The sequence below is a fragment of the Nelusetta ayraudi genome, unplaced genomic scaffold, assembly GCF_046127955.1.
Source record: "Nelusetta ayraudi isolate G7.1 ecotype Tasmania unplaced genomic scaffold, CSIRO-AGI_Nayr_v1 ptg000021l, whole genome shotgun sequence".
NCBI classification, from domain to species: domain Eukaryota; kingdom Metazoa; phylum Chordata; class Actinopteri; order Tetraodontiformes; family Monacanthidae; genus Nelusetta; species Nelusetta ayraudi.
The window spans coordinates 3,802,321-3,822,500 of record NW_027466071.1 but is presented as its reverse complement, the minus strand read 5'-3'; the positions used below and the strand labels follow the sequence as shown (position 1 = coordinate 3,822,500).

At 47.2% G+C, this 20,180-nt stretch overlaps 1 protein-coding gene across 1 annotated transcript in view; it reads right to left on the bottom strand.

Moving 5' to 3' along the window:
* Window positions 1-19,577, bottom strand: part of prkd1 (protein kinase D1) — a 30,653-nt gene extending 11,076 nt beyond the window's left edge. Inside the window, exons 1-13 of the mRNA XM_076027750.1 lie at window positions 19,428-19,577; window positions 19,204-19,346; window positions 9,845-9,983; window positions 5,312-5,443; window positions 5,047-5,216; window positions 4,649-4,672; window positions 4,078-4,288; window positions 3,301-3,378; window positions 2,989-3,190; window positions 2,744-2,867; window positions 1,017-1,094; window positions 522-689; window positions 1-26 (exon numbers count right to left, since the gene is read on the bottom strand). The exon at window positions 1-26 is cut by the window's left edge and continues 89 nt beyond it. Coding sequence (XP_075883865.1) covers window positions 1-26; window positions 522-689; window positions 1,017-1,094; window positions 2,744-2,867; window positions 2,989-3,190; window positions 3,301-3,378; window positions 4,078-4,288; window positions 4,649-4,672; window positions 5,047-5,216; window positions 5,312-5,443; window positions 9,845-9,983; window positions 19,204-19,346; window positions 19,428-19,512 — 1,580 coding nt within the window. The 5' untranslated portion in view covers window positions 19,513-19,577. The remainder of the gene's footprint in view (window positions 27-521; window positions 690-1,016; window positions 1,095-2,743; window positions 2,868-2,988; window positions 3,191-3,300; window positions 3,379-4,077; window positions 4,289-4,648; window positions 4,673-5,046; window positions 5,217-5,311; window positions 5,444-9,844; window positions 9,984-19,203; window positions 19,347-19,427) is intronic.
* Window positions 19,578-20,180: the final 603 nt, after the last annotated feature.

Genomic DNA, 20,180 nt, shown 5'->3' with positions numbered 1-20,180 from the left:
GCCACATCCTGTCCCACCCCGCTCACCTGAGGAGACAAAGACAAGCCACAAGACTCAGTGAGTTAATGAGTCAGTCGCCCGATCAGCCGGTTCCGACTCTTGAGGCTCCTCCCCTCTGGAGGGCGCTACAGAGCGCTGTGCGCCTCTTGGCCCAGGCTGTTGCTCTGATGAACTCTCATCCTTCACAGAGACTCAGAGTAATAACTGTGTAATAACCATCATGTCTTCTTCACCTCTTTATACTGCACTACATCTTCAATGACCTGCTCCACCTCGCATTGCTGCACCTGTTTCTCTCTTTTTCTTGTTACAGTACATATGTAGACTTGCATATATTTTTTTATATTTCGGTATATGTTGCATATGTTAATGTATACTTGTATATATTTATAATTCTTTACATAATGTACACTTGTGTATATTTTTGATTCCACCATGTCAGTTGCACGTTTTGCTTCCTGTCTTTCTGCTGGTTGTTTAAATCTACTGCTCTCCACTATCGACGACTCCATAGGATTTACCAGAATGCTACTGCTGCTCACGGACGACTCAGCTCGCAGCAGGTTCTCCCCCACAAAGTAGACCAGCGAGGTGGTGGCGATCTCAAAGCAGTGAGGGTTAGCTCCATCAGGAAGTGGAGAGAAGGTCTGAGCTGGTTCCAGGCACAAGATCTCCGACAGAGGGATCTCCTGCCAGGACAACACCAAAACCTTCAGGTACACGCAGTGTTTTCTCTGACTGGATTTGCGACAGAACAGAATATGACTTGTAAAGTATGAGAAGGTGCAGATTCCAGCTAATGACCTGCGAGCAGAGTCATTCAAATGCACAACATCTCACCCACTAATTGACACAGTGTGCGTTTCACAAAGTTAAAAATGCAGAAGGTGCTAGTTTAGTGTAGCACTGAAGATAGAATATACTTAGCAACATGCTTGGCTACCTGATTAGCATATTGGGCTAGTGAACAGTGAACACAGTAACACAGTATTGGGATTATTAGCACTGCATCTCACCTTGTAGTATTTACTCCCTGTGTCATTCTGAAACAGTGTGATGCATTTACTGTCCAGCCGCCAATAATGCCTCTTCCTCTGGAAATATAGATGAAGGCAGGAAGGAAGGAAGCAGATGGTAGAAAGAGAGGAAGTCAATTTAGTTTATTTCTGATGATCTGTTCCACATACTGCACCACCATAGGCTCAACCAAAAGATACTGGAGCAACTATTTTCTAAAGTGCCAAACACTTTTTGTCATGGACAAACATTTTCTCCTATCTCAGTAGAGTCTAACACACCTCTGAAATCTCACGCAAGATCGAAATGTTTCTTAAAATATCCAAAATGCAAAAGGAATTTCATATTCCTCAATCAAATATTTACTTAGCTTTTTGAGGCACAGGCAATGACAGACATGACATATATCCAGTATATTGAGTTTAAAGTGCTCCCACACAGCAATGTGTTGAGGCCATTACACACCAGATGCATCGTGGGTAACCGACACCAAAGTGCGAATATCCCTGTATAATTTACTTTATGCATGGAAACTACTCCCACTGGCTGAGATGCAATTTCATTGCAGAGGTTTGGCAGCTGAAATGGTTGAGTCTGTACGTATTTGTGCTTCATTGATTCCAACATTTAAAACACAAACGCGGATAAACATGCGGACAAAACACATTCAGACAAACACAGAGGCCTTGTTGAACCCTGCTCAGAGTTCAGAGTTCAGAATGTTAATAGCAACTGGGATAAAACTGCCTTTGAACATCTGAGAAGAGGCAAAGGAGCCATTGGATCCTGGATCAGCAGAGGGAGTCGTCAGCATAGCAAGTCATCACGAGGGCCAGACAGACAGTCAGCCAGACAGCCAGTCAGTCAGTCAGTCAGTCAGTCAGTCAGACAGACAGATAGACAGTCAAACAGACAGACATACAGTCAGTCAGTCAGTCAGTCAGTCAGTCAGCCAGACAGACAGACAGGCAGGCTGTCAGTCAGTCAGACAGACAGTCAGTCAGACAGCCAGTCAGTCAGTCAGTCAGCCAGCCAGCCAGACAGACAGATAGACAGTCAGTCAGACAGATAGACAGTCAGTCAGACAGCCAGTTAGACAGACAGACAGACAGACAGACAGGCAGGCAGGCTGTCAGTCAGTCAGACAGCCAGCCAGCCAGCCAGACAGCCAGTCAGTCAGTCAGTCAGCCAGCCAGCCAGACAGACAGATAGACAGTCAGTCAGACAGACAGTTAGACAGACAGACAGACAGACAGGCAGGCAGACAGTCAGTCAGTCAGTCAGTCAGACAGACAGATAGACAGTCAAACAGACAGACATACAGGCAGTCAGTCAGTCAGTCAGTCAGCCAGACAGACAGACAGGCAGGCAGGCTGTCAGTCAGTCAGTCAGTCAGTCAGCCAGACAGACAGACAGACAGACAGATAGACAGTCAGTCAGACAGCCAGTTAGACAGACAGACAGACAGGCAGGCAGACAGTCAGTCAGTCAGTCAGACAGACTGATAGACAGTCAAACAGACAGACATACAGGCAGTCAGTCAGTCAGTCAGACAGACAGACAGACAGGCAGGCAGGCAGTCAGTCAGCCAGACAGACAGATAGACAGTCAGTCAGTCAGTCAGCCAGACAGGCAGGCAGGCAGGCAGGCAGGCAGTCAGACAGACAGACAGTCAGTCATTTCAGTCAGACAGACAGACAGACAGACAGACAGTCAGTTGGGCTACCAGGGTGTCCTTGCTGGTGTAGTGAACCATCCAGCCTTCCTTCATCACGTTGCTGCTCTTCCTCTTGGTGTGTTTGACCGACTGAACCACCCGCATCAGTGGGATGTTGTTACTGGTGGACGGGCTGAAGAAGGGGGCGGGACAACAAAACAATTATTATTATTATTGTTATTATCATTATGACATGTAGTCCAGAAGCAAGAACCTAAAGTGCTGAGTGGATTCCAGTGATTCCAGTGTGGTACCTGATGGCCCTGTTGGACTCGTCCAGGTCGGGGTCGTGGGGGTCACAGAGGTCACTGGGGCCGGACTCCAGCAGGAGGCCGCCCTCGGAGGTCAGCGCCTCGTCCATGTCGTCCAGCAGGCCGCCGCCCCGCTCCACCTCGTGGTCGTCCAGGCAGCCCTCCACCATGACGGCGTCTGACTCCGCCCCCGGGCTGAGCAGCTCTGGTGGGGTTGTGAGAGTGACATGGTGAGGGTCTCCAAAGGGGATATTCAGCTGTGTGTGTGTGTGTGTGTGTGTGTGTGTGTGTGTGTGTGTGTGTGTTGAGACTTGCCTCCATTTTTGGAAACTTCTCCCAGGCAGTTGTTTGGCACTTTGGCGGCACATCTTTTGTGGCAGTTAAACTTGCAATCTGATTGGGCGAGAGAGAGAACAGTCACCCGGTCACCACCTGCCCACCCAGTTATTTTCACCTACTGGAACACTGGCGTTCCCAGGGGTCGCGGTGACTCAGAGTGGCACTCGGCTGCTGTCACCCACCAGGAGCCGGCACAGATACAAGTTCACGCCTTTTGGTTCCATTTGTGTTAACTGCAGAAAACAGGCTTCCTGTTTGTGTTCTTACTGCTTACTTTGTCTGTTTTACTTGTTTTTTCTTCGTTGGCAGCAGCCAAAATCTATTGAGCCGCAATTTTCAGATTGCATAAGGGGAGGAGTTCTAAAGTTTGGTGGCCACAGGTAGGAAGGACCTCCTGTGGCGTTCTGTGGTGCTCCCCAGTGGTCTCAGCCTACGGCTGAAGGTGCTCTGATACGACTTCAGAGCGGCGAGCAAACTACTGAAGGCATCCTTTGAAAATGCTCCCTGAAACCTGAGGATGTTCGTGTCTAATGTGGTGTCACATTAACGATGCGACAGGTACATCCATCCATACCAAGGACTACAAATATGGTGCCCATTGCCTCCCTGCTTGGCACTCAATATTTGCGGCTGGACTTGCGGTAGTTTGATCTTTTGAGCTTTTTGGAAGGGAAGTTACTGTCAAGCCATCAGGCCGATGGTGCTGATGGTGCTGATGGTGCTGATGGTGCTGATGGTGCTGATGATGCTCACCTTTACACTGCAGCCCCTGTCTGAAGAGGCCTTTGAGCAGCTTCTTGCAGTGCTGGCACACAGTGGGCCGTGTGTATGAGTGGATCAGGAAGGTGTGGGGAACTTTGACCTTGGAGAGTAGAAGCTTGTCCAGCTCGATGGGTCGGCCGATGTAGGACTGCGAGCTGGACCGGCGCTCTCTGCCAGGGAAGTATTCCAACTGGTTCTTCTGCTGGAGCAAACCGAGAGATCAGCGCCAGTGTGCTCGTGCTCAAAACCAGTATAGGGTGGCTGTCGGGACGGCAGTCCCACTGATTAATATTGTCAAAAAATGATAATGGAACGTCAGGAGTTTGACCAGTCACTCTTCAGCTCACAACTGTATGAAGTGATTGATGCTGTAAAGCTTGTGGTCGGTTCAAAGTTAAGAGATCATTAGGTGACCAACATCAGGTGAACAGTTTTAAAAGTCCAAGGGAACCCACAGAATTTGAAACTAGTATAAGAACAAAAATACATGTCAGGTTTTAATGCAAAGGCATCAAAGAAGAACAAACCAGTGTATGATTTGGATGACAGTGGTGTCACATACCTCCATGTTGGGACTGACTGGAGACTGAGCAATTGAACAGAACAGAAAAACAAGTGTTAGAAAGACTTTTCACATCGGAATTGTGGATATGAATTATAATTGAACAGTGATAGAACGACATCAGCTGTTTGTCCGTTCATCAGCCACTGCTGGTGAACCAGTCATACGTTTCTGCTCTGACAAATCCAAGCATTGTTGGTTTTGATAAGAAGTGTGTTATATATATAACAACAACGTGGTCTAAAAAATTGGCTGTTTGACGGAACATTTGTCAGCGGTTCAAACTCGAGAAGAGCAGAAGCTTAGCGAGCAGGGCAGGAGTGGAGTCTTTGAGGCGTCTCTGATTCAGAACTCTATTTATGATCTGCGTAATTGGTCCGAGGCTCCAGTTTACTCACCAGCAGAGCATCGTCGGTGTAATGTGGCGGCGATGGCTCAGCAGAGAGCGGACGGCCAAAGTTCCCCAGCCCCCCCGTCAGTGAGACGTTGGACGAGCGCCGCCTTCGCACTCCACTGCAGTTATTGGGTATCTTAAAGGCACATCGCTTGTGATAGTTCAGACCGCAGCCTGGAGGACATGGTTATACAGCAAACTAATCAACATACATGTCAGGCGAAGAAATGCAATAGGTTAGAAACTTCAAGGCATGAGTTGGTTTGCACCTTCACATTTGAGGCCCTGCCGCACCAGCCCCCACAGCATCTCGCCGCAGTGGTCGCAGAAGGCCGGCGCTCGGTACGAATGAACAAACAGACAGTGTGGACGGATCTGGAAGTCCTCCACGGTGGCTGAAGCTGCAACAATCAATGAAATCACAATGGAAGCGCCGTCAAACAGACTGGTTAGTGGCCAGTTAGCAGCGAGACGAGCCGCGCGGCACCCAGTTGAAGTCGGGGCGTCGGGTTCGAGCAGCTACAGAAAACAAAAGTGGTGAAAATGGAATCTTGACTATCTCGAATCCTGAATATTTTCGGGGCTTTTCTTTCTGAATTTGAAATTACAGGAGCGACAGGAAATTGTCGCTTCGAATTTATTTGAAGAATGTGCTGCTCCACCACTTTCACACAGTCAGGAATGGCTCATAAAAATCATCCAATCCACACTGTTGGACACTCCACAATATCTATCTATCTATCTGTCTATCTATCTATCTATCTGTTTGTCTGTCTGTCTGTCTGTCTGTCTGTCTGTCCTAGTAAATCAAGGCAGAAAACTGCTGCTCCTTTCACCAGAAATGTGTCCAGGAAGTTTGGAAGCAGCATTCTTCCGAGGTAACAAGACCTGTCTAATTACTAATGCGACCAGGTGTTTACCCACTGGTGTTATGTTGCAGATGATGATGATGATGACGATGATGATGATGATGATGAATATCCGGCTGGGAGACAATTTCGGAGGATGCGTTCGGGGTGGTTTGGAGTGCGAGCACGAGACTCGTTGACGGGGGAATAAAAACAGCAAGCCGAGTCATCGTCCCCAGAGACGGAGATTGGAGAGAAGAGGGAGATAAACAGGACAGCGCAGACAAAGAGTAATGAACGGGTTGTTAGTGGGTATTTTGTAAATGTTTTGGAGGTACAAGAGGCCCTTAGTGGGCGCAGATGGACCAAGTGCCTGTTTGCTTGGCCAGCAGGCTTGGCGAGCCCAGCTGGGAGGTTTGGGATATCGTTTTTGCTCCCTTTATTTCTCTTGTCGAGCGCATTTGTGAATATCTCTCGCCTTTTGCGCTTTCTCTTCGCGCACGTCGCCCTGCGCCTGTGGTCCTCCAGCAGAATACGCCTCTGATTAGACATTCTGCCGCAGGAAATTACCTCCATTTATTCAAATTATTGTTTATGCCTTTTGTTTAGAGGGCCAACACACGTTTGGAAGTGGGAACGCGCTCCTGAACTGTTATTATATGCTTCAGAAAATGACGTGTGTGCGCATGTGTAAGTTCCTGTGTAAGAGGCTTTCCTAGGTAGTCCTTGTCTAAATATAAATGCCCGTGTTTATGTGTGTGTTCTCCGCGGGGGAATTAAAGCTTAAGAAGCCTTCGCCACTGGCTTGTTAACCCACAACCCGGAAAACAAACACTGCGGGTGGAGAAAGTGTGAACTGGCGCTGCTGCGGCCGTGGGATTGGGTTTGTATCAGCGGCATTCATCTTCTCCTAATTAGGCACAAATGTGTTCAGCTGAGGGATGAACTTATCTGTGGGTCATTGTTGGGTGTCGGTGGCGCAGGGCTTTGCTAGCGACTCGGATTAAAAAGGAGGTTTGGGAAAGATTTTCATTGGTGGAACTTTTTTGTGTGTCTTTATATGCAGGTACTGTTTGCCCTGATGTGCCTGGACTACTTTCAAAACTGGGAAACTCAATGTGCTCGGTTCACTGTCCCGGTAACTCTGATATAGGTTCATTTGACCATGAGGTGAAGTTTTGGTGGTGTCAAGTGTGATTCAGTGTCAGGCGACCCGCTTCTCTGTTTAGCTATTCTCATAGCTTGAAAGGAAATTGCTGTTTGTAATAGATAAGAAAATCAATGCAGCGCTCGCTAAAAGGGCAGCACTAAATCCATGAACACGGAGCCGAGCGGTGCAAAGCAATTTAAAGGGGAACTATGCAAGCTGGATGCTTTTTTTCTCTTTTGGGTCACTGTTTTCGTCCACAGAGCGCCCTCTAGAGTACCGGGGTGAATATCAATGTCATAGAAACTAAGTTACCCATCCGTTCAAGTCAGTGAGAAGGACATCCGTGGATAACATTATACCGTGCGTCTTTTTAGGGACTGTATATTAGTAGTGTTATCTCTCAAAACCAAGACACAGCAAAAACAATTCAAAGGCAACGGTCATTACCACAAGTTTATTTTACTCAAACATTGCAAACATTGCCGATCTAAAGAGTGTCCAAAGACACTGAAATCCAGGGAGCGCAGACAAATGGGTCAGCCACTGTTTCTTCTCTGCATGCCTCGTTGTTGGGACTCCAGTGCAACTTCTCAGTCAGACACTGGTTCCTCCTCAGATAACAGCCACTTCCTCTTCTCTCTGCCATCATAAAAGTATGCAGCGCTGGTTCTAGCGGCTAGCTGCCAGCACCTGGCTGGGGGTGTGTGTTTGCGTCATGGTGTCGAAAAGCAGTCCAATGTTTCTCATATTATTTCTCATATCGCTCGCCAGACAGGACTTGGTTGGCCAAGGCTGTTCTTTGGCCAGGCGACACCATGAATTGTGTGCAAAGAGCCTGATTGTCCCCAGAACCATCACAACAACTCCAGAGTTGTAGATAATATGATATGATATGACTATGATAATATGGCTCCAAAATAATAATAATAATGATGATGAACAATAAGAAGCAGGTTTAGGTATCCTATTAATAAAAGCATGAATTGAGTGATGATTGGAATTAAGCAAAGCTGTTGACCTTCTCTTCTTTTTTGTCACCTTCACAAATGATTAAAATGTGAAGTTAGTATTAATTCTGTGTTGATATAGGATTCCAGGCAAGTAACAGTCACTGAAACAATCGTTGTGAAAATACTGAAGATACGATTGGGGAAAATACTGCCATAGAGAGGTCTCATTATAAGTTGTATAGAGTGCGTGGCTGAATGTAAAAACGCCAGTGTGGCTAAAAACAGCTTTAACAAAGCAAGTTGAGTTGAGAAAACAGGAAGTTTGTCAGTCACTTCTCGGGTGTAATGGCAGCCAATGAACCTGCATGCAGAGGTGTTGCAGGAATTATCAAGGTGCTTATCGTTATCGGGTTGTTTGCAACCCATCAAGGGCCGGAACTGAAGTGCGCAACGTTATTTTCCTCTTTGTTTCCCCCCACATGACCGCTTCTTTACGTCTGGCAGCAAGCTGTCAGCAAAGCGGCTTCAAAACAAGTCTTCTGACAAAGGAGGCGGTTCTTACTTTAACTGCACTGCCATTAAACACTTTTATTCATGTATTCATGGGCAGTATATTCAGCTTTGACGAATATTAATCCAGTCAAATATTACACACTGACCTGTTAACTACTAGCTGCCTCAGTCAGACCTGGTGGTAGACTGTGGCAAGGCTGAAATGGCCCGAGGGCATGAATATCTGTAATACAGGGTCCCAACAGAAAGCAAATGAAAGTAGATCAACAGCCACCTGCTGTTAAACCACAGGGGGCCTCAGTGACACTGGATAGGAAATGGACTCCATGGGCTTTCCCACATTTCTGCTCTACCTGTGCAACAAATTGGGGATGATTTTGTTTTAATGACTATCAACCAGGCCAAGGCAGAGTTACACTGTATCCAACTGATGGATAGAAGTCATGTGTTATGAGTGTTGTGGCTCTGTGTTGAAGTGCTTATGGTCGTCACTAGTGTGACATTTTCGGCCATACTGATCAATAACAGGGGTGATGTAGCATTACTGCCACCAACATCAGCAGTGGTAGTTCCATCTCATGGGACATTGCCTCATTAAATATATTGGACTTTGTTGCTATTGGCCTCGATTTCATTTGAAGCAGCTTTGCAAATGAAGAAAAAAAACCACTTAAACTTACAGCAGGTGAGGTTGGGAAATGATGTATACGAAATATCTAAGATGTGATATCAAAGGCAGAAGCAGAGTGGAGACAGAGGCAGGAAGCTGGAGAGCAGCAGCTGTCGCTACAGTCGCTCCTTCATTGTGAGAACACCTGAGTCTTGATCTGAACCACAGCCAGACTAACGAGGTCTGACACTAAACTGAGGCACAAACATCTCGCCAGAAACATCTGGACTATTCAGCTTTTCAAGAAGCTGCCAGATCCTGTTTGCTTTACCAATTAACCCCGTGCATCAGCGGCAGAATCTCTGGTTTATTAGAGAGCATCTGCTCTGAGGGCTGGAGATGATGAGATGTTTCTCCTACCTGGATTCTGATGGGGGGGGGGGGAAATCCCTTTTTTGTTTAAGCCACTTTACTCGTGAAAATGTTTGGCTGCTTTGGCTGCTTGTTAACACATATTGTTCATCAGCCAATCACAGGGTGGTAACTCAGCACCCGTGTGTCCTGTGGAAGCAGTGAAGCGTTGTAAACTAGGATGTGTTTCCTGGAGTCGGTCTACAGTTCGCAGGGTTTGCGCTGATAATATCCAGGCAACAGGAGCCTTGTAGGAAGCAGCTGCAGTTTGTCAGAAACTGAGGTTCCAACCATCGTCATACCACCGTCGCCCATCTCACCTGACAGCACGGCCTCCACCACGTCACCCTCCTGGATCTGAGAGGCCGTGCGCAGCAACTGCAGCACGTTTTCCGACGACTGGTCATGACGGAAAAGCAGGATCTTCTCGTACATCCCATAGAAAACGCACTCGGGTATCTGCGGGGAAACAGACAGCAGAGCTGTGAGCACGTGGACCAGGCATGCGGAGCGGTCGGAGACATAAAAAGCAGAATCACGCGCTGAGCAACAGCGAGGGGCGAAGTATCCCAGCAATGAATTAAGGAGCTAGCGCTAAGCTAAGGCTATGAAAATACTGAGTGCAGCTTCTTGATTGCTGATTGCCTGGATTCATTAGCGCATTTAGCGGAAAAAATACCAGCGTGTATCGCTAGCTTATGCTCGTGACACAGGGCACAGGAAGCGAAAGACCCTGTTTGTGTTTACATTTTATCCGTGTTTTTCCGCAGTTGTATCACTGCGCTTGCTAACACAGTCAGTCTTTGATGGTGGCGAGTAAAGCAGGTCTGAGTGAAGAAATGGAAGCTTTGTTCTCCACCAGGAGATGAATAAATCATTTTCAAATTATCATCAGGAGGCGATGGACAAAATAATCCAGCAGAATAAACTGGACTGAAGACCGAAGTGAATTCTGGAAACTGGTGGAAACACGCAGGGGGGGCTTCCAGCTTGGGTCAGTCAAGTCAGTCAACTCTGCGCCACATTTAATGACATTAGAGAACTTGATGCCAGTCTGTGGTCCATGTTCCTCAGTGTGAGGGGAGATAGCGGTGGAACTAGATTTGGAGAATAATGTTTACGCTTGTGTGTGGCAACGAGACGACAACGACAACTACGAATCGGAACAAAATATAATTCTGATTAGGTTTTCATGACATGCGAGTTGAAAAATAAGTGAGAAAGAGTGACAAAGCAAAGAGAAGGAGGAAGGTGAAATAGCACTGATTGTATTAGCAGTGAGGGGGAAGTGATGAGGAAGACGAGGGACAGGAAGCAAGATGAGGAAGAGGAGGTTCTTCATGCTCTCAACAATCAGACCTTCACCTCTATTCACTCTTTCTCTTCCTGTCTCTCAATACACCCCTCTCGACGATACACTTCAGAGATATGTGAGTCTGTGTGTGTGTGTGTGTGTGTGTGTGTGTGTGTGTTGTGTCACCATAGCAGCAGTGCTAGCCATGTTGTCATGGCAGCAAAAAAACTCTGAAATGATGAACTTCCTTTGGTCTTTTGCTCCCCACGAAGACCAGCCTTTAATGTTCCGTTCCCTCGCCACCGCTGCAGTCGCGGGGTGGGTTGTTGGTTCAATTCCCACAGAGCGTCGAGATCAAAGTTACGTTTTGAGGGTGCCGATTTCAAATGTGTTCTAAGTGTACGACCGACTGCGTCAAAAATGAATTTGTTCTCAGCTCGACCATCAGACTCATCAGGTCAGACTGGCTTGAATCGGAGAATCTCGCAACAAAGTACAAGAGGTTGAGAGGAAGTTTTCACCTGATGGCAGTGGCGGGAAGAAGATGATGCTGATGACGGAACGTCGCCATGACAACAGGGCAGCTGTGTAAGGCTATTTATAACTGGATGGTCTCTGCGTGGTGACTTGGTGACCGACAAGTTTAGAGCTCGGCAAATACAAACAACTAAAAGTGTGGATTCTGTGTCGACACACAAGCTGCTTCAGAGGCTTCAGTAGCTTCCGCAGACAGAGCGACGGTGGAAGATGCAGTGGTGGACTGGTGAAGTCTGGTCATGCACCAATGGGGTGCTGAGCCCAAAAAACCCCAGCCACCCAGTCAACCCGGCACCAGTGTTTGACAGACTGGAGGTCCGGGCAGGACGCTGAAGCCATGTTTCCACTGCTGTGCCCGGAAACTGCCATTAGGGATGCCAATTATCAATGAATGCAATGATTGGTGGGTGATAACTGTGTTAATGGTTCCTATGATAATCAATAAGCTGCCTTTTCTTAATAGGGCCTAGCATACGTCTGACAAAAGCATCATCAAATTACTTCTTGTAAAAGACAAACTACAAAAGCAATATTACATTTGTCTGGTGCTGATTCGCCAGACGCGGGCGGCCACCGACCCAGATGATTTTATCTTTCCGTCTCTGGCGGTGGTGCAAGGCCGGCTTAAGAATTTCGGAGGTCTTGTCTAAGCTTGATTTTCATCTTAACCATTTAAACGGGGCCCAGCGTGAAGATGTGACCAATTTAATGTCATCGAACTTGCAGCTGTTTTCTGACGTGCCGACCCGAACGCATGTGCTCGAGCACGACACTGACGTGGGCAATTCAACCCCCGTCAAACAACACCAAGCGTACAGGGTGAACCCTGACAAACGTGCTCGTTTACAACAGCAAGTTGGTTGCACGTTAGAAAATGGAATTGCGGAGCCCAGCTGCAGCGCGTGGAGCTCGCCGTGCGTCCTTTCAACGAAATGTGATGGCGGAGATCGTCTTTGTACTGACTATCGCACAGTCAACAACGTCGCCAAACCTGACTGTGTCTTGATTTTTGTCATAATGGGGAAGAGGAAGTGGGACAGCGACACGACGTGCACAGCGGGGAACTAGCGTTGGGCTCAGCTGTGGGTTCACAGTGCTCCCACTGTGTGTCGCAGTGCTGCGCTGGCTTGATGTTGGTTAAGGCCATTACGCACTGGATGCGCCACTGACAAACACTACGGTACGTGCAGATGGCCGTGGATTATTTACTGCTTCGCGTCAGATCTGCTCTGTGCATCATGACAGCAGAGGTTTCCCCGCTGAAATTCAGCAGCAGCATGGGAGTGAATACGGGCTGCCGGCAGTCACGGCGATGCAGTCGTCCACCAGTGAGCAGTGACAGAGAACTGGTCTTGACAGAGCACACTGGTTAGGATTTATCTGTTTCAGAATTAAGTAAAAATAGGTACTTTTATTTTGAAGTTGGCCTCTGAGTGGGTTTTTTAAAGGTTCAACGTCTAATGTGTCTGTTTCTATTTGGAATGATGGGTTTAAATGGTCAGGCCTCATAAGTGCTACTATTTATATTGATGAGAAGGTTTCTTTATCGCAATAGCAAATATTCTAATTTGACCAGGCTGAGGTTGTTCTCATCCACCTGCCCACACTGGAGGGAGACGGGCTACATGTGTAGCGGCTACACGGACCTCACACCGAACACACCGAGCAAGAAGCAGGTCGTCCTTTACGTTGAAATTCCCCCCTCGTGTGAAAACTGCCACATTGTTTTTTTGAACACGTTCCAAATCTACACAGTAATCTGCCGCATTAACATCAGAACAGAACAATGTGGATGAACGCTGCTGCCTTCCCGCTTCAATTTAGCTGATTGGACCAAGCGTGAATTAGAAGCTCTGATTTTTTTTTTTTCTCAATCAAGGTGGGGTTTTTTTTGTGTTTTGTTTTTTTTGTTCTTTTTTTTGTTTTGTTTTTTCCTGCGGCGCCGCCGCTGTACAGTAGCTCCCACACTGAGCGATCATGGCCGTAATGAAAAGATGGGACGTTGGCGAATTGAATGGCGGCAGCGAGGAGGAGGAGGATGCGTCGGGCTGTATACGTGCATTAACACACAGCGGCGCTTGTTGGAGAAGTGAACGTGCGGGTTGGGAAGCGTTGGATGGTGAAAAAACAGAGCGGATCAAACAACACGAAGGGATGCAGATGGGCAGGAAACAGCAAAACACAAACAAAAAGACATGAATGGATGAAGAAGTGAGGAGATAAAAGGGGAGGAACACTGAGGAAAGACGCACGCACGCGCGCGCGCGCGCACACGCACACACGCGCATCTGCTCTCTGCTTTATCTAATGTGTGCGTGCGTGCGTGCGTGTGTGTGTGCGTGCGTGTGTGATAATGGGCCTTAGAGGGACACTTCACAGCCGTAATCATCATCAGTTGCCAAGCAACAGGAGGAAACCGCCAGTGACACAGACACACGGCTTTATTATTACTGTTACACAGCGTGCGTGTGTGTGCGTGTGTGTGTGTGTGTGCGTGTGTGTGTGCGTGTGTGTGCGCGCGCGCGCACGCGTGCGTGGCTGCGTGTTTGTCTGTGTGATTATGGGATAATAAAGTCTCTGACAGAGGTTTCTTCTTTTTTCAGGGCAGTAGCTGCAGCCTTGCGGTTACATTTTGATTTGTGTGAGCCTCACAGCCTCTGTTGTCCACAGTCACTGCGCTCACTCCTGTCCTGCAGCAAGGTTACGGCAAATATTTACCATCATCTCAATGTGGGCAGTGCTAAACGAACAGAGATGGATAGATAGATAGATAGATAGATAGATAGATAGATAGATAGATAGATAGATAATAGATAGATAATAGATAGATAGATAGATAGATAGATAATAGATAGATAGATAGATAGATAGATAGATAGATAGATAGATAGACCCAGGAACTAACAAGACAGGTTTTGCAGAGAAACGCGGGAAAATTATAACATTTTTAAAGCTTTTTTTTTTTTTTCTTTTTCACATATTCCAAAATAATTTGGTGTGACTTGAAGTGCTAAATGCTGCATGTTTACAGAGATGTCGCACAGTTAAGGGGTGCAAACAGGTGCAGAGGTGACCTGCTGCACAGTAAAATACACAACTAGCTGCTAATAAACACTTTAATCAACAGCCGGCGTGACTGTACAAGCATTGTGTGTGTGTGTGTGTGTGTGTGTGTGTGTGTGTGTGTGTGTGTGTGTGTGTGTGTGTGCGCGTGGGCGTGTGTGTGTGTCACACAATGTCAACCCTGTTAGCATGCTGGGTCTCACGTTTCTCTATGCGAGCTGTACTTAGGTGTAAAGAGTCTCACTGTGGGGAAATGAGGTGATTTTCACCTGAAATGAGACCATTAGTAAAAGCAGATCAAAGATAATGGACACGTCACGCTGTGTGTGTGTGTGTGTGTGTGTGTGTGTGTGTGTGTGTGTGTGTCGCTGTGGGTCTTAATTCCACTAGACTTGATGAACTTGTATGCACAGTCACTCTTCAAGGTCACTTCTCTGCGTGTCTGCCGCTTCCAGAAAGGACACGCCCCCGCTCTGGACTCTGGGCTTTATTTGCCCGCTCCAGCTGTTTTGTTTGTTTGTTTGTTTGTTTGTTTGTTTGTTTGTTTGTAAAACATGATGTAATCACTCGTTGTCACAAAAGGGCATTGATAACCAATCAGCGGAAACTCACACTCGTAAAATACGCGCCGACACCGCAACACTGACGCCAGCTGTATACGCATGTACAGTGTACACTCGTTTTGTTAAATTAGTGTTTGTACAGCAGTGAAACTTGTGAAGTAATTCTGTGTGTGTATGGCATTATGAAGTACTCGGTATGGGTGAGTACTCGTACTATACTTGTTCGGTAAAAAAAAAAAAAGTGTGTGTTGGTGCATCCCTAATAAATAATAATGTTTGAACACCATATGTGTTTGACAGCGACATTTGTTATCTGTCATCTTCGCACTGCAAGAAGAGGACAGAGAGTTGCTGTTCTGCTCGTGTGACCACAAAGAAGAGCCCGAGACAGTGCAATGCAAATGTCTGTCACATGAAGTGCAGGCGGATTCTTTCTGCAGTGACTTGCGTTGCTGTCCAGCTCATTCTCAAGATGTATGTAAGTCTGGCAGTCGGGCTACTTTTGGAACATTCAATGCTGCACCAAAGTTCATTCCACTTGGGCCTCGCTGTCAGGACGATGAGTCAGCTGTCAGGTCTGCGGCGTCAACCTGGCTCAGATTAGAATTCCAGTGTTTTCATGCCGGCACGACGCAAGGACCGTTTCTCTCTCAAGCTCCAGACAAAAACAATTTAGCCAATTAGCATTCCCTGTTCGCACTGTGAGTCGAGCAAACAGATAAGAATCTAATCACTGTGGTAAAGTCCATAGGGGACAATCTTCAATGCAAAAGTAAGTGGTGGAAAAGTCAAAATCCTTTTTTTTTTTAACACCGCAGATGATTGCTGGGATGCTTCGGCTGGCTTGATATTCGCATGACTATGCGAGTTCAATGTGTATTTACCACAACAGAGGATGAACTGACAAACAATGCCGGCTTTCCGTCCAATTTGGCATCGACGTTGCTCACATTGATAAAAACAAAACTTGGTTTTGTATGTAAACTCGAGAGAAGTGGCAACAGATTCAACAGCCAATGTGTGAGAGGACATCTTTCACATTCATGAGGACGCTGACACACTGTTTGTGTGTGTTTGTGTGTGTGTGTGTGTGTGTGTGTGTGTGTGTGTGTGTGTGTGCGTGCGCGCGCGTGTTGGTTCATAAATCGGAAGCCAAAAAGCAGAGAACCCCCTGCAGAGTACAGAGACAAAGGCAGGATTTATGCCGTATCAAAGGAGTGAACCTCAGAGTGAGTCACCACTCTAACACTACAGTGCAAATCCTGGCTTGCACACTGGACGCTTCACACAAACTCTGAGTTGCTGGCCTCCTCGTCATGGGGAAAAAAAAGCAATCCGTTTATTTTGGGCGAAAATATTTTTAGAAGAAAAAAAAAAAAAAAACAACAACAGCCCAAATAGTCCAAGTTTATAGTAACCTCTGAGAAAGCCCAGCATCACAATATGCTGCTAGAGGTCTGACTGGCCTTTTCTCAATAATAGGATTCAATTAAACACCAGCTTGTGAACCATCATCCCTTCCTTAATCGTAACTTCTGATTGAAGAACTTAAAGCTGAACTATTTGGAGTGAAAATGATCTGTAATCTGTAAGTCTCTGAACTCGGGGACACGGGGAATCACCTGTGGAACACCTGGAGAACGCCTGGAGAACCTCCACCTGCAACAGTTTGTCCCCAGCCAGACCTGGAAGTGGAGCCGGGACCTTCACACACATTACTATTTCCACAGAGCTTTGGTTCCCGTACATCCCATAGATCATTTTCCCATTAGACCGCTGGACTAACGCTGTCCTGTCAACTATCGATCGGTGGAATCGGTCTCGCTACTCTGTACAAACATCTTTGGCCGGACAGGAAACGTTGCGTCACCTCTTCAGCGATGGATTCATCATGCGATGGATTCTCCGCAGAAAAACCAAGGCTTGTGTGACAGCGCAAAACAGGGGGCGCGCGTCTGCATTTGTGAAGTGAAAAGGAAGATGTGGCATCATTCCGTCAGAATCAGGAGGAAGCGGAGCGCGGCCGACAACACAGGATATGAACCGCGGAGGCTCAATCCGTGGAGGCTTCCTTGCTTTGACTCATCGTGGACGTTCCGCTCGTGCTTACTCTCCGTCAGAGGGCTTATTCTTTTTTTTTTTGCGAGACACACAAAAAAAAAAAAAACTGGTCGGTGGAAATGTCATCAGACGCTCCGATGTTAGCGATCCGAGAGCCCGCTCCCAAAAAAAGTTTTAAACACAAGCGCGACAGCTTTCCTGGCAGCACGCTGGCCGTGTTTACAGTGCCAGCGCCAGCCGAACGTCTGCTCCCGACATCAGTCAGGAGCAAAAGCCGCCTCGTTCTTTACGGCTCCTGAGGAGCTGCAGCGACGGGCCGACAGATGATCTCCAAGGACTTTTTTTTTTTTTTTTTTTTTTTTCTTATCTTTTCAAAAAGGCGTTTGATCTGAATCCCCTGCCCCGAGCCCTCCGTCGACCACACTGGATGCTGGTGGTGCGGCGACCGCGACGCACTTCACTGTCACCGGGTTAGATCACATGAGCGCTTCACGAGGTCGCGCAGGCTAAAGCAGCGCTATTGACTGTGGTTTCTATACACAGCATCCCCTATGGCACTGAGCATTATATATGCATGCCAAGTTATTGAACACCGTCGCTCTGTGTGTGTCTCTCTCTCCTCGCGCACATGCACAAACATGCACAGAGAAAACCTCCAACTCAAGGGACAACACCAGCCATAAAAAAAATAAAATTTAAAAAATTTAAAAAAATTCAGCTCGCACCTGATTGAAGTTGTGAATGCCACACCGTGGCCAACTGTTCAGTGTGTCGGGAAGTTATTGCGCAACAAGCTGTTGGATTAGCAAGGCGGCTAACTACAAAATCACAACGGTGATTCCCATCGGAACGTCTTTCATGGAAATTGCTGATGAATCCTGGTAGACGTGCCGGTGTGACTGCAGCGGAAGTGAAAGCTTGCTCGTCATAGCAACAGTAACCATGGGGGACAGGGACTCAGCGATAGGTGGATTGTAAATGTAGGTTGTATAATTTCAGTCAGTACATTACTTATGCCCAATGTGCATGAAAGGTTACATTGCATTACACCATTTGGTTTTAGCATTTGTTTTATTTATATATATATATGTATATATGTGTGTGTGTGTGTGTATATATATATACAAATATACAGGTAGTACCCGAAAAATTTGAATATCAAGTAAAAGTTGTTTTATTTTGGCAATTTAACATAAAAGATGAAAGCAACACATTTCATTGAGCCATTCCACGCAAATTGACATCTCAAGCAGTTCCTTGTTGTCACTTTGCTGATTAAGATTTTCATAAAGATTTGACTTTATGTAATATTCTAATTTTCTGAGTTTTTAAATTTGAGGGGTTTTTTTTAAGCTGCAAGACCTGATCAGCAAAATCCAAAGAAATAAAAACTTGAAATATATTGATTTGCATATTATTCCTTTATATAATATGTCACATTCACCTTTTAAGTTGAATTGCAGAAATACAGCAACCTTTTCAGGATATTCTAATTTTCTGGGTAGTACTGTATATATATATCTATAGATATATATATAGATATAGACCCAGAAAAACCCAGAAAATTAGAATATCCTGAAAAGGTTGCTGTATTTACACACATATATGTACACACACATATAAATCCCTGAAACATAACCAGGAACTGCGTTCAAGCGGGATGAGTTAGCTTACATGCTACTGAAAGATGCCTTCCAGGAAATTCAAGAACGCTCGTGTGTTTCGGACAAATCCCGATGGCATCCGTGAGTGAATCTAAATCTAAAAATCTCTTTTTGGTGAACAATGTTTTTCGCGCCTTCTTTTTGTATTTCGCCTTTTGCTGATGTGTGTATTTTGTCTGAGGGTTGTATGTTTGCAAAATCTGTGTTGCTTCATTTGTGTGAGAAACATTTTTTTGCGTCTGATAGCCGGTGGGGGGAAAAAATGCCCCATATGCCCAATATGGCATTCCATAATGACAATAACGCATTCGAGATAAACCTATAAACACACACAGTGAGTGATGGGATGCGTGATAAGCAGGACTTTGTTTAACAACACAGGAAAAATGTGCCCCTCTGTCTCTGATGAACGGATGGAGAACAGACGAAAGTAAAAGTGCAACTTCAGATGCGAACTTTTGCTAAAGTTCGGCGGGTTCTTTAAGCACATGGTTTACCTTCTGGTCCACGATGGAGCACGCGACCTCCCGGACCTGACTGAGGCTGAGCTCTGCGGCGTCCAGCAGCACCGGCTCCCGGCTCAGACCGATCTGGATGTGGAAGGAGATCACACCACCTCCTCCTCCTCCTCCTCCTCCTCCTCCACCAGCACCGGTGCTCCCGCCGCCACCTCCTCCTCCTCCTCCTCCTCCTCCTCCCACTCCTCCCCCTAATCCTCCACCTCCTCCGCCCCCGCCGCCGGTGCTGTTCGTCCCCCCTGAGAACGGGAGCGGGCTGGGCGCTCGGATGAGCGGAGGCGCGCTCATAAGCGCCCTCTCCCCGGTGGTCTCCAGCCCTGCCAGGGGGACAATCGGGGAGTCGCGACGGCGGTGAGTGAACGGGCCGAGCGGGTCCAGGTGGAGCAGCCTGAGGAGCGGGGACCGTGGAGAGGACGCAGGCGGAAGGACGCGGAAACTCCTCTTCGGAGAGCAGCAGCAGAAAAGAAAGAGGGGGTGGGTTGGGGGGGGTGTGGGGGGAGAGAAAAAAAAAAAGAAAAAGCGCGAGTTTCTCCCGCGCGCGCGCGCGCGCTGGTCAACTGGAAATGGGCGCGAGAGCGGCTGGAGGCGCAAAGAAGGAGCCGCGCGGCGGAGTTGGGACGCGCGCGGTTTTTTTTTTTTTTTTTTTTTTTTTTCTTTTTAATTTATTTATTTATTTTTAGGGGGGAGGGAGGAGCGCCATGACGACCGCCCGCCAGTGGACAGAGGAGCCGCGAGGAGACTCACAGAGCCGCGGACGTCAACAGCGGCTGGAGATGGATGGATGGGTGGGTGGGTGGGTGAGTGAGAGGGGGGAGGGGCAGGGGGAGGAAGGGAGGGGAGCCTGAGGGGTGAGGTGGTCGGCGGCGGCGGCGGCAGCGGCAGCAGCTGCACGGTGTTACCCAACAAGTTGCACTTTGAGTCATGGAGGGAAAAACTCCGACAGGCTCGGTTGTGTA